This window comes from Corvus kubaryi, unplaced genomic scaffold, assembly GCF_017639235.1.
Source record: "Corvus kubaryi isolate FWS band 111438036 unplaced genomic scaffold, C.kubaryi_AGA036_p1.0 37385, whole genome shotgun sequence".
NCBI lineage: Eukaryota > Metazoa > Chordata > Aves > Passeriformes > Corvidae > Corvus > Corvus kubaryi.
The window spans coordinates 11,622,896-11,637,994 of NW_024581127.1; the positions used below are offsets into that span (position 1 = coordinate 11,622,896).

At 35.5% G+C, this 15,099-nt stretch overlaps 1 protein-coding gene across 1 annotated transcript in view; it reads left to right on the forward strand.

The window, feature by feature from the left end:
- The window catches only part of SLC26A7 (solute carrier family 26 member 7), a 71,020-nt gene that overhangs the window by 19,425 nt on the left and 36,496 nt on the right, over positions 1-15,099 (forward strand). The window contains exons 4-5 of the mRNA XM_042036320.1: positions 6,304-6,468; positions 14,104-14,256. Of these exons, the coding sequence (XP_041892254.1) occupies positions 6,304-6,468; positions 14,104-14,256 (318 nt within the window). The remainder of the gene's footprint in view (positions 1-6,303; positions 6,469-14,103; positions 14,257-15,099) is intronic.

The following is a 15,099-nucleotide window of genomic DNA, read 5'->3' on the forward strand; positions in this document are numbered from 1 at the left end:
CTTTTTCATATGACTTCAATTGCATCAGCTGATTTATCTCAGCCTATGTCCTGTTTAATCCTGACTGGAATGAGAAGAACTACAAAATCCTCCCTGCATCTTCAGAGTAGGTCTGGTAGGGAACTGTGCCATGTGCATGGACTCCTCTCTCAGGTCAACAATGTCACTTGCAATAGAATCATATTAACACAGGTGGTGCTTGTTGTGCTGGCAATAGTCCTTTCTGTGTGTTTAATGGTTGGAGACCAGAGTAAAATACTTATTTCCTAAAGAAGTGCCTTGAAGCTATTAATACTGTGATACGCAGGTGAAAGTCTGGATCAAGGCTGAGATTAAACTTTGCCATCTTCCCAGGTGCTGTTAAGTGTGGGAATCTATGTTTCTCATCATGATTCCAGTCTCCCAACTAACAGTTGCTGCAAACCCCAGAGAAGGTGACAGGGCACATTGTGCTCTTAATGGAGAGCTAAATCAGTCACCTTCTTCTATTTATCAGATTAGATTAGAAATTAATTAATAGCCTGGAGTTAATGTATATTCTGGGACAGGAAGCATTTGAGGCAACAGCTTTTCATTGAAGACATCCTGAAATACAAAAAGAAGTTGTATTTTCAGTGTAGTTGTTATTTGGGATGGTACTGCTCCGGGAAGGGAGCAGACCTGGGTTATGTTATCTACTATAAGACTTAAATTTTTCTGAAAAACAGTCAAAATGCAGCTCTCTAACCAGCCACTAATTGCACAAAACAATGGATGCTGTGACTAATCCATACCTTGGGCAGCCTCCACATGAAGGATGAAAAGTCCTTGCCAAAGCAGCTGTTTTGTTCTTGATAAGAGTAGGTAAAGAGCTGAACACCCTCGGCGTAAAAAGCAATTTGATACTTTTTTTCCAGTAGCCTGGCTAAGTAATCTAAACAGCAAATAATGTTATAAAACAAGGGAAAACATACAAAATAGTGAGTAATGGAGGGAAGGCATGGGGGGAGATGTTTTTGAGATGAACTGCTGTTGGCTAGTTTGTGTTTAGTACAGACCACAACTGTGCATTTACGTGTGAGGCAAACTCTGAGCAGGCTCTGTGAATCTCAGCGCCATCCAGACATGAAATAAATTAGAACTGTTTTCTGGTCATAAGACAAGAACAGGTAGAGCTTATCAGAATTGAAATTTGGGGCTTAGCTGATTAAGTTTTTCTTAAGTAATATATTTCAGAGTCCTAAAGTGCTTCTGAAATCTAATGTTGAGGAAGTGTTCATAAAAGAGGAAAGATATTTAGTTATATTAAGAGGCATTCTGATGAAGATAAAATAGTATTAAAATAGAAAAGAATTAAACATAAAATAAAACCTGTAATTACCAAAACCATTTAATATAATGCTTTCATTATCTCATTTTTAAAAGCAGGCATAATGGAAGGCATAATGAAGATTTTTTTTTAATGTTTGCGTAGCTGCTACTCTATAAGGAAAAACAGGGTATGGAAAACAAATCAACTTAATAGAATTCTTCCCTGATATTAAATACCTCAGAGGTATTGATGGGGAGAGAAAATGATGGAACATAACAGATACCTGTAGAGTAATTTTGTAATTAAATTGGATAGTCCCTTTATAACATTAAAAAAATTCTCAAAAGAGCTTTTGGGTAAGATTTTTTTCCCTAGTAATATATTATATGTGCAAGAATACTCGCATAAATATATGTGTCTCTAAAAAAATATTAGCATACTAAATTGAAATTCAAGATTAAGATTTGCTGAATTAATAGAGGAAAGCTCCTTGCAGATCAAATTGAGAAAAAAAGTTTACCCTAGGAAAAAAGCTTTATTCTCTTAAGACCACAGTGTTAGAGACTTCAGTTGGGCAACTCTTCTGTAAATGGGAAATAGATGCCTATTGCATTCCAGTCTTGAGACATTTTTATCGGTAATTTTTTCATCTATTGTATTTTAAAAACTAATGCAATTAGTTTCTGATATACCGTGTTGGAAATAAAAATGTTTCTGGTTTTCAGGAGAACAAATTTACACAGTCTATTATCAATTTGCTTAATAACGAAGGAGCACATTTGAATAAGAAGGGTGTTTTTGTTAGGCAATATTCTTGTCCAAATCTCTATTTCCCTGTGGGAAAAATGATGCTGCACTATTCTATGTTACACATAGTTCTGGAGGTAAAAACATGAGTCTATTGTACAGTGATAACCAGGAAAAAAGTTCATTTTTCTTTTAAAGTGGAAATACCTTCTTGCAGGCTCATATTCTGTATCTTGAAAACTACAAGTGGGCTGGGTGGATGCTCTGGTTCCCACAATTATGGTCGAGCATACCATGTGTTAGTACAGAAAGAATATAGAAAATACTTTTTCAGGTCCTGGAATGAGGAAAGTCCACTCTGCACACCATCAGAAGCTACCAGACACCCTCAAGACACCCAGAATGAACATAAGAGCTTCAACTCAGAAGACCAAAACCTACTGATCTACCAGTTAGATGTCTATTGAAACAGGCCAGGGAGAGTTTTAAATTGGCAACTCAGTCAGGCTGAACTATGTCTGTCTGTTTTGTCTGGAGGGTCCATAGATGTCTTCACTTTTGCAACCTTTGATTTTGAGATAACGAATAAAATGTACTAACTGAGAAGCTCACAGTCTGTACCGTTTCCCTCCAAGAGATGTTCCCCACGTCTGACCTCATCTACCCACCCCATGCAGCAAATGATCAGAAAGGGCACCACCACTTTTGTTCGCTGTAATAGTGAAAAAACCCCTTCCAGCACAGTGACATTTTGAGGGGCTTAAAATTCATTCTCCAAAACTGAATCTGTGCAGAAGGTAAAATGATATCAGTCTTTCGATTTCTGTGGATAGAAAGTTTGATGTTAGTGATTTCCAAAGAACTGTTAAGTGATAAAAATTTTTACTGGCCATGAAGTTAAATTGACTACATGTTGAATGGAATTTTAATAATAATAATAAACTGAGCATGTTGTCATGGGAAGAAAGTATTGAAAGTGGACAAGAACCAAAGGTTCTGAATTAATGAACATAGAGGGCTTTGCTTTTTGCAATTGCTCATTTTTCTTCTACTGGCTGAATTCCCATTCTCTTCTACTTCTCAGTGTAAAATTATGGAACAGTAAAGACAGCTGCAAGAAAAGGTTCCCTTAGTATTATCTTTCTTCCAATTTGAAATGTACTTCTTTTTTTCTATTTATTTTTTTTAGAAATCACACCTTCCACCAGTTATGTCTAATCACTTCATTGTATACCTTGTTTCTGTGATCTTTTCTCCTTTACTGTGCATTAACTCAAGCCTGCTTTCCCTCATTTTCTCTTTATTTTTTCTCCTTTCCCTGAAAAGTCTTGATTCAATTTATGTGAGTTTATTCAAGAATGTATAGCTGGTGAAAGCAAAATTAATCTCAAGAAAGTTACTTCTTAATGAGCCTTTTTTTATGCTGTTATGTACTGAAAATGCCACACAAATAACCAATAGCCAAGTGCCTTTCAAACCATTTTTATATTGTGCATGTCCTTTCCCTGAAATATGCTTTTCTTCTCTAGGAACGAAGTTTTTTAAAATTAAAAATTCTGAATACAATTCTAAAATATGTGAAAATTTTGTTTCTTTTACACTTCAAGAAAATCCCAGTATTACTACAAATAAGGGAGAAAAATATTTGCCTTTTTTTTCTTTTTTAATTTTCTGTTCTAGCACTTCACTGTCACTTTTCTCTGTAATTTGTCTGCATCAGGAAGGAAGAGAAATCATACAATATACCAGAAAATAAAGTCGAAGACCTGCAAAAATGAGCATCACAACTGTAGCCAAGACAAAGCAGATTGTTAGACATTTCTTTAAGAATATTGAACTTTCTACATTTTGGTCAGTGTTACTGGGTGAAAGATTTTATGACATAGTGCAATGTAATGCAATTGTGTGGTGTCAGCTTAACTCAGTTTCAAATGGTGTTTATTCAAAATGCAGTGGCAGCCAAACTTACATGGCTGTTGCCCAGCATGGAGGGTTAATTGTAGAATCAAGCTGGGCTTGCGTAATTTTAAGTATATCTGTCAAGAAAACTCACATGGAACTAGATTTGGGAGGCTTGTTTCAAAACTTTTTGCCTCCTCATGATCTAATCGGTTTCTGTGCGTTACTCATGTTGCGAGGACTACAGGAGGTTCCCATACCAGCTTATGCTGAAAAGTACACCCTCCACCCAGGATGTTTTCTGTTCTGGTTGCTTCACTGTTAGACCTTCTCCATGGAAGATGTATGGGTGAACATCATATTTATTTAGCTATCATGTAAATAAAGAGTAGGATGTTCATGATGAAGAAGAACTGTCTTTATTTCTGGAAGTCCTGAGCTACCTTCTGCAATAAGGAGGGGGGACCAAGTGTAGTCTGTTGCTTGTTTAACTGAGTGGCTACAGAAATTGTCTAACTGAAACCATACTCATGGTTTGCATGTATTTTACATCGCCTACGGTTACAAGCAACCAATAAAATCTATATTTGAAATGTGATCTTTTAGTTAGTACCTGTGAAGCATCCTCTTAAAATGATGATTTAAAAAAAAAGTAAAAATAAATAAGTAAATCTGAGAGTGATGCTGAAGTTTCTAAGTTCAGCAATCATTTTCCTGTAACTCACAGTAAAAACTTTCTCTGAAATGCTAATAGTAACTAATACTTCTTTGTGACATTATGCAGTACACAGAATTGTCTCTGCGGTTTAGATTCCAAAGCTAAATAAACATCTAATTTTCTGGAAGCTAAGCTATTACACAGTTAGAAATTTCACATTGAGACAATAGAAACTGATCTTAGAAAACAAACAAAAATTCACCCGGGAAGGGAGAATTTAATTCTTATTGAACTTTGCTACTGTGAGCAATGTTTTAAATATATTAGTAGGCACACTGTTAGAACAAACAGCTAAACAAAATATCTGAAATTTGTAATTATCAGTTTTAGGCCTGACTAAATAAATTACTACCCACTGAGGGTATACAGTAATTATCATTATCGGAGTCCAATCTTGAATGACAATCAATGTTCCAATTGCTCATAGTACAGAGCAATTTACATGCTATTAGTGGGAAATAGAAGAAAAATCTCAGATTTAATCTCTCAAATGGAAGAGGAAATTGCTCACTAGAGATTTTGTAGTAAATTAAAAGCCACTTATTTTGGTATTTTTGTTTCTTTTGTGGTACTATGCTCAAAGCTCACTGCATACAGGTGAGTTTTATGGTGAAAAAAATGAATGGTGTTCAGACATAAAGAATGATATCATCTGAAAATGATACTTTTAGCTTCAGAACAAAACAAAACAAAAAAGCAAGGGAGACTGTATTATATTCCAAAATTATGATATTTAGTATGATAAACACAAAATTAACCTCTTAGAAAATATGGTAACAAACAACTCTGTGCCAAGAGCATGCAACTTTTCAGGCAGAAGAACAGCAAATGCAAAAGACCATAGAAATAAGAAACTGCAAAACTCATTGTAAGGGGAGATAATGTCAATGTAACTTAATGTGGATCAGAAAAGCATTAAGCGTTACGTAAACCACAGCAGCAACTGTAGTCATGTGACAACTTTGTTGAAAGAATTCAGAGTTGTCAAATCTCATACTTCGGAGGGAAAGGCTCTTTGAAGTCCAGGATAAGGGGAGAAAACAGTTGAACACAATAATACTTTGTCCTGTACGCCTACAAAGTACCTACAATAATTGTAGATTCCACTGTAGTTTAAATTCCTGGATTAGAGGTCTCACCACAAGACTCTCCATAACACCTCATAAATTTGGTATCTGTTGAAATTACTAATGTTGGGAATCCTGATAGTGACATGATGGCAACCAGTAAGCTGGGGCAAGATACGGCCCTTGGCCCATTGAGGTTGGATAGCAGTGGAGCAGGAATGAGACTTAGAACCAGTCTCACTTTTGAGTTGCTGTACTTCGTGTTGCAGTGTCGAGTTGATGTTTTTATGGTGTTTATCATGCTCACGTATTTGAGCAGGAGAGAATACTAAGAGTTTCTTTGAGTCTGCTTTTGTTACCAAACCAGTGTTAGAGTCTGGTAAACTAGTGAGTAAAATAGTGCAGGTAAACCCACAAAACTTCAGTGGGTTCCATTTTCAGCTACATTTGTCCTTCAAAGGACTTTTGCTTTGTACCTTTAGCTCATTTATCTTATAATTTATTAAAAGGACTCTGGCTCATTGTCCTATCACCAAGAAGCTGCATTTATAATTGCTGATCCTCCTGCCTTTGCCTTCTAGGTAGCGATGTTTATGCTGCAGTTGGGCAGTGCCACTTTCTTGTTAACAGAACCCGTGATAAGTGCGATGACAACAGGAGCAGCTACACATGTTGTGACTTCACAAGTGAAGTATCTGCTGGGAATGAAAATGCCATATATATCGGGACCACTGGCATTTTTTCATGTGAGTTCATTGGAAGAGATGGGTTACTTCATTAGCTATCATTTTATTAAATAACAACGCTATTTGTCTCTGTGTAAGAGTAAGGAATTTGTTATACACATGTGTGAATGAACAGAAGATGAGCCTTCATCTTGCTTTGATTGTTAGTAAGAAAAGATTTGGAAAAACTTGATAGAGAACTAGCAGGAATGGGCACAGTAATTAATTTAAAATAGATGTGTTAGGGCATCAATAATTCCATTTATTATTCTGAGCCATTATACACTCATACAGGGAGGGTAATCTCTTTCTGGCTCAGCACGTGGAAGGAATATAAATATAAATTTCAACATAGTTTCTTCATATGCTGCTGAATGAAATCTGACCATGATTGTGGTAAAAGGAAAATGACCCATGATTTGTGCATCTCCTATGCAAAAATTACTCTAGATATGTTGTTTATTACTTTATGACATGATACTACTTTGCCATAAACACAGCAAATGGACAGCTTTAAGGTAATTTTTATAAAATGCATGCAGCATTTCATGCAGTATTGTTGCAAATGAGCAGTTAGGCTGCTTAAAGAATCACCATTGGCAAAAGCAGGTATGAGCTTAATACGAACTTATGAAAGTGTGACTCTAACAGAGTTCAGTGGCAAGGTTCACTCACTTACTCCAAGGATGAAGCATTCATAGGAAAATTGCATTAGTATCAACTTAGAATGGATTGCATGGAGACCGAGGTTGAAAAGGGTAAGGGTGCAAAGGGTATGGATACAAAAAGATAAGGTGAGCCAAAGGGTTTAACAGAATTTCTTCACTGAGTAATTTAACATTTATGAAGTGATTAAATGGGATTTTTAATAAATATAACAGACTTAATTACAGTTCCATGATAACAACATTCACACCATAGTAAATTTACACTCACACACACAGGCAGAGATGTATACATGTCAGTCTGTGAGTGTAAAGGTGCTTATCAAAAATTCCCCCTGGCTTCAGTGAAATACTCATGGCAAATGCCTGAGTGTTTCTCAACAGGCAGGTGTTGCACCTCGAGGAGTATGTGCATGTCTGTGTATCAGCCCAGGCCTCGCTGTAAGTGATGGTCTTTTGAGAATCGCAGACTTGAGGGTTCATGAGCTCTGAGAGGTGCCCCACTGAGGGAGGTGATGGCACAGCCCACTGTGGCCCAGAAGAGCTCAGAGGGACTCACTTAGGACTCCTGTGTCACAAGGTGATTTGCTTCAGTCATGAGTTAATTTCCATCCTGGCCATAACCCACGCTGGCAACTACTGGAGTTTCCAAAGCACTTGGAAATTGTTTCCAAAACTTCAGCAACAATGGTGCCATTCTGCTTGGGCTCCAGGTCAGGTAGGGAATGTTCTAAGGCTGTCAGGGGATGACTGATCACCCTTTGTTCCCCACCTGGGCCGGACAGCAGATGTTGCTGTTACAGTGTTGCTCCCACTTGTATCACGGGAGAGCACCTGGTACGCTCAAGGACATGTCACCACCCGGCTGTTTGGTCAAGGGCAGGGGGTGATGCACCACCACCACTGTCATGGTTACAGCCCTCAGAAAGTACATACTTTTGGCTGAAACCTTAAAGAGCAAAGTTGTATAATCTTATTACACAAAAGACATGAATATATTCTTGATGGTTACTTATTCCAGCAAGCCCTGAGTTTAGGTGCTGTGAGCACAATCTCTTGGCACTATTCGTATTACAACACTCCCTGCCAAAATGATACATTGCTCATAGTAAAACTGTATTTACTTGCTGAGGTGATATTTAAGTTGCACTGATAGTGAGACTTCATCCAGTCAGCCACTAAATTAGGACACCTTATTTAAAAGCACTGACTGTCTTTGTGTCCTTTATTTTTTCTTATTATTTTGGGAAATTTGCTAATGTGAACTCTTTGATTAGAAGATATTGCTTTTTAGAATGTTTTTTTTTTCATAGTATTTTATAAATTTGGCAGTTTTTCATATGGATAGTAAATTGGTAAGTTTTTTACAGGACCAATTTATTAATGAAAATTAGGGGCATGTAATAAACACAATTAATTTATCCATTTATCTTGCAGAGACATACCTAGAAGTGTCATAGCCATTTCTATGAATAGCCAGTTGGCTTATGAGACTATTAAAAATGATTCTTCATATATTAATTTTTTTTATTATTTAAAAACCTTTTCATAAATGATTCTTAATATAAAATGTGAATAGCCTCTTTTTCATGGTGTTTCCATGGAGACTGTACTTACATATAGGAATATTGTCATCTTGTAGAGATGACTGGTGTTAAGTACTGCAGCCAAGGCATAATCAGAATATACATTATGAGCAATAATAAAGAACTGCAGTGATATGAAGAAATATTTCCACGTTGGTGTGCTCATGATATCATAAATGAGGTCATTCAAATGCTTTGAAAGAAATCTATTCCCTTATCCCTTGTATTTTTAATGTATTTGAAACAAGTTCTTTGCCTTTCACTTCTCTTTTGAAATCAAACCCCTCTGAACACATTCCAAAGAAAAATTTTCCTGATTTTTTTTAAGGTTCTGAATTGCTCTGTAAATTGTGTGAAAATAAATTACCAAAAAAAATTTGCTCTGTACAACTTGAAAGAATAATAAAAAAGGGGCAGTTTTACTACATAAATGTTTTAAAATGTTTCTGGTATCTATTCAGACTTATGAGTTTCCTTAAGAAGGTACAGTATCTCAGTCAGAAACACCAGAGCTAGACTTTAACAATAATTTTCTTCTGTCATTGTAGTTTTATGTGAAAATTATATGAATTAGATATAAAGTAGTTTGCACATGTATCTAGAGAGTGAAAGGCAACTTTGGCATCTCTCTGGACATGTTCTTTACTTCAAATCCTTGAAATCCAAAGACTGGTACTTTTGCTTACATTTTTTTTCTTTGTCCACTCCAAAACACCTCCCACTCACAAAGCCAAGTTTTGCCTCAGGCAGCCTTTGGGTTGGCAAAGCAAGAATAAGAATGTTTAATAAAGTGTGATAGGAGAGTTGCAAGTATAGCAAGCCAGTGAAATGAATTCTTTATAGCATGTGAGATCATGGTTAAATACGTAGAAAGGGACTATGCATATGGAGAACAAATCTAGTACACTGGCCTTGAGCCTGTGGTATTTTTGTGTTTACACATAGTTCACGTAACTTATTAAATTTTGTTTTCCCTGTACATAATTTGTCACAATTCAGTTGAGCTGCACAGTGCAGCACCACTTGGTACTTTGCAAATGGAAAGGGAAAAGTGAAGGTGAAGAAAAATAATGAGGGAATACTGCATGTGAGAGCAAACTTTACAAGGGACAAGAAAAGTGTCAAGTTTTACTCAGCATCTGAAAACAGAAGAACATACATGTATTTGCTCTTTATTTATGTATAGATATGTTTCTCTTTCCACACGTTTCTGAGAAAATACAATACTGCAAAATGAACTGCAATGTAAGAAACTTGCTTTGCAAAACGGCGTCTTTTGTGGCCATGCTGCAAGTTTGTTGCAAAATCCTTGTGTGGTTTTGCTGAAATTATCTGAAAAAAATCCCAAACTTTCATGTTCTGCTATCAGTCCTTTTTTTTCACCCCTTTTTTACCCAGTTACTTATACAGTTTACAATATTTGCCTGTACATTTTCCCTCCAGTGTGACATATTTAAAAAAAATCAGAATGAAATATTTTTTAAAATGAAATGAGGTTTCACTCTTAAAATGCATTTTGTTAAATAGCATGTTCCTTTAATTCTTTTGTTTGCTTCAGCCTCTATACTTATTTTAGGGCTAATCTTTTGGGGTTTCATGTATACACTAAAAAACCCAACTCAGAGCGTTTCATTATTACATCCAAATACACATCCTTTCTAGAATATAAACCACTACAACATTCAATATCACCCTATGAAAGTATGTGAAAATATGGTGGAACTCGAAACTGCTGGTTTCCCACGAGAAAAGGAACATTCAATGTCTGTATATATATGTGCAAAGCTGGAATACTTCTTGTTTCACTTAGGTCCAAATTTGCACTGATTACCAAAAAGTCCACTGATTGCTTATGATATAGTCAGATAGGTTCCATTAAGAATCTTTACACAAAACTAGCAGTAAAACTAAAAGCACAAGAGGCAAACAGCTCAATTAATATATTATTGCTGATTTTAAAAACTTTTAAAATTATATAATGAAAAAGATTGCTTCATACACTGTAATATCAAGCTAAATTCTGCTGGATAATTTCCAAATTATTTCAGTGAGTGCATTATCAAAATATGGTAAATTCTGAATTTATAATTATGTTTTTGATTAAAACATTTGTAAATACTTCTTTTGAATCAGATGCAGATGCTACTGCAAGTTTTAGCTTTATGTACTTAGGATTTATAGTTTGATCTTGGCTAAGTACAGTAACTGACTGGACAGAGTACCATGTAAAATCTATAGTTTAAAGAAATGTCTATTATATATGGTAATTGCATTCATGTTAAGAGCCACATGCTCCTTCTTTCTTGTGAAAGGGTCTCCTTGCTTTACTGGTCATATCATGAATTGAGTGGTTTTAGGTTTTCAGAAAATGGTTACCCAGGAATCAACTAGTCAGTCAAAGCCCTTTAGTCTAATGCAGTAATTAATTTCATATTAATGTATTACTGCCAGAATTGTTTTAGTGTACTACAGACGCTTTGGGCATAGGGCTGTTTGGGCTACTGAATTCGAATGAGGTACAAAGTTTTGGTAGTTCCATTATTTTTCATTTATTGACTGATGTAGACTAAATACAGAAGGGTACGATTTCAAAAGAAACACCAAAGGATGTACTAGGCAGTTCATATAAAGATTCTGTTGCAAAGTCTGAAAAACCTATGGCAAAGGTTTACAAGATTTGGATATATATTTTTAAAATTAAATGGAAGTGTCAATGTGTCAATAGAAGTTTTTTAGTCAATTTGAAAGATGGAAATTATAGCCTGTGCATATTTCTTCACTAAAATTGTATTTATTTACTCAGTCTTTTGTCTCACTTTGTCTAGGAAAATTAGGTTTAATGCCATGAACACAGATAGCTAATGCTGACACTTTAATAGACAGCATTCATTTCAAAACAAATCACATCTCTCTCACTTCAGCAAGTAGGAATCAACCCATTTCTTCCCTTTTCTTGCCACTTCACCTTAGATCTAGCTCACTCTTTGTTGAGTTTGTGGGCAGTTTTCCAGATTGCCTCCTTTTGTCATAATTAATCACAGCTTCTGCTTGGGCACTGAGCCAAGTCCTGTCCTTTCTTGAAAATGCATTCTTGGAAAATTATGGGTACAGAGCCTAGTTCCAAGCCACTCAAGATACAATCCACATATTGTCTGATTACAGTAGGGCAATATGTGGTTAAAAACTGTGGTTTAATTGCCATTCTTCAGATTTAAGACATTTCTAGATCACATTACTTAACAAGTTGATTTTAAAATATTTTCCTGGTTTCTGAGAAATGTTTCTGCTGGGTTTTATTGTGCATTCTTAATTGAAACTCTAAGGGCTAAATTTCAAAGGACTGGACTACTTTTTCCTCTTTATGAGGAAGTTACTTTTCTGTGACGAAATTTAGATTGGGTTTTTTTCCATTTCTAGATTTTGAAAATATTCTCAGAGAGAAAAAATCAGGAAGTTATTTTAATTTACTCATTCTTCAATATGAGCATCACCTCTTCAATGAGTGCCAGAATCAGAACAATAGAAATAAATTTTATCATCATATTGACTACCTTTCTGCTAGAACAGGGTTTTTTCCTAAGATAATTCTCTAGTACTTTTTCCTGTCCAATATAAATATATGTATTTAAGCTCCAGACTGTCAAAACTTGTATTATACATGTATTTGAATATAAGTTCTCTGAAGCAGAAAATTATTAATCTTTATTTTGATAAAATTACAAGTGTCACTTTTGATTTTTTTAGTGGTCTTCTTAATCATTGCCGGAGAAAACACGGTTTTTTATATATCATTATTATTATTTCAAGCCCCAGTTGCTTGATTTTATTATCATTAATGTCGGGGTTTTAAAAAAAAAGTTACTTGTGATGATGTCTAAATCTACATCCTACATCTTAACTTCTGTTATCTCTATGGTTTATATTTCAGGATGCACAGTAGTTCCCAGAATTTAAATGCAGAAGTCAGGGGATTGAACCTACCTGGTTTATTCCCCTACAGCTTTAGTAAGCATATGTATTGTATCCATATTTATGGCTTGCTGTTGTTCCAGGCAATAGACTGTTGCTTTTCTTCAGGAGTCCTGAAAATAAGTTGTGATAGAGATCTCATTATTTCTTTATTTATCAGGATAGATATTCTCTCTTTCTTCACCCCTTCTAACTGTTTCAGCAAACTTCTAATTTTTTTCATTACTTTCTCTTAATCTGCTATCATACTGATTTATGCCTTATTTCCTGAACCCACAAATTCAGCATAGAGGCAAAATTATAGTTCACTGTGTCATCTGTGCTGGTTTGAAGGCAACAGCATTCTTCCGAGTCTGTTACTTACAACATTGTATTCATCATCAAATACCCCGTTGCTCATCACTGTTGTTCATTCTACGCCTGTTCCATATTTCTATTCCCCATGTTCCTTACAATTCAGCACCATATTTCCTTTCTTCATCACAGATCCAACTATACTTTTCTAACTTGTTTTACAGGTTATTGCAGCACTTATTAACTGCTGAAAAGCTGAAGGCCTCCCATTCACAGCTCCATAGCTCTGGCCTGGTGTCCTCTTTCCCTTTTAGCTCTGCAGTCAGCAGAAAAGGAAATAAACTGGGCTAAACAGATAACTTTAGTTATTTAAATCACCAATAACATATGTATGCAAGCTTGGCAGCCATTTAGTGTGTGCAGCCCCTGGACCTGGTCAAAGCATGCTCCATGGAGCACTGTGAAAGGGGCAAGAGCAACCAGCAGGGAGACTGAGGATGGCCTGCTGAAATTACTCTGGAAAAACGACCCACAGATTGCAGAGGATGCCCTGAAGAGGATGCTCATCTTGGAAGATTCCTGTTGCATCTCTTCCCATCCAGCCACTACTGCATTTTTCATTCCCTTTTCTTTTTTTCTCTTCTTCTCTTTCCCCCTGTTTTCTGTCTTTTAATTTTTTTTTCTCAGAAATAACTTTTACTACTAGAATTGGTGGATGTTTTATGCTATGTCCACTACAAATAAACCTTTGTGCAAGAATCTTTTCTCAAAATTTTTATGTGGCACTCATTTATCTCACTGAACTTAATGAGACTGAATAAGAAAAGGAAACATATCACATTTATTGGAATTTTATCACTTTCTTCTACCAATAGAAATGTTAAAATTAATTTATACAAATATTCGCTGCTTTTTTTTTTTTTTTTGGTGTGTTTTCAAAAATCCATAGGAGTAGTAAATTTGTGGATTTCCTTCCTTGTAAAATCTAAAGTACAGGCCAAAAAGTTGACCAATGACTCAGCTCCTGCAGTATTGATTCAGCTGTCACTGATTATTTGTCTGAAGCTGTGAGAAGATGCCATAGCATGTGATCCAGAATATATTTTTTTTGACATGTGATTGTTATTTGCTGTTCACTGTAGATTTATGCCTATGTGTTTGAGAATATCAGATCAGTTCAGTTGGAGGCATTACTTCTCTCCTTGCTGAGCATTGTCGTGCTTGTTCTGGTTAAAGAACTGAATGAGAAATTTCAGAGAAACATTAAAGTTGTCCTTCCCATCGATCTACTTTTGGTAAGTACAAAATTATATATCAGGCTTTTTCTTACAAAGCTTTCAGTAGCTCAATCTGCTGAAGTTTACTGTGCTGTCTATAGTTACCCACACCCACACCTGCCACTTATTAAATGGACAGCTGATTTTCATGGCTGTAAGTTAATTGTAAGAACAGGAAACAGTATGGCTAAATAATTAAGGAAGAAATGACATACAGTCCCAATTTGTATAATATTTTTCATATGTTCAGTACTTTTTACATAATCACAAGAACATGAAGCCTAGAATGTTGAAGTGTAAGGAGTTTGAAATAGAAAATTAAAAGTAACTGGCACATTATAACTCCAGGCAAGTCTTGTTCTGAGTAGTTGTGACTTAGATGTTGCTTGTTATTTATCTACAACAAAGTTAAATAGCTATGCCATTGCTTTCTATCATTTTACTAACAGTTTTCCTTTAACATGGTATAGACAAAATTGAAATTAGCAATTGCATTATAAACCCCTGATTTAAGGATTAAGTTGTAGTCAAATGATCAGCAACAGATCACCATCAGAAGGTTTCTGTTTTTCTTTAGACCTCTAAAAGAAAATACAAAGTATGAAGGATAGTTGTCTTTTAGGGCGTATCATCGCAATTACTCTTTTACTGGAAAAATTTACAAGGACAGAATTCTGGAAAAGGAGGAAGTGTGGTCCTGGTCTCAGTGTTACCTTTTTAAAAATATTGGATAAAATGTACCAGCAAGGTTTGCAGGTACTAAGGATTGCAGACTGGAACTCATACCTGTTCTATTGTGATTTGTGTACTCATCTCATCTGAAATATGAGGAAATGAGTTTGAATCTCCTCGGGGTCAAAC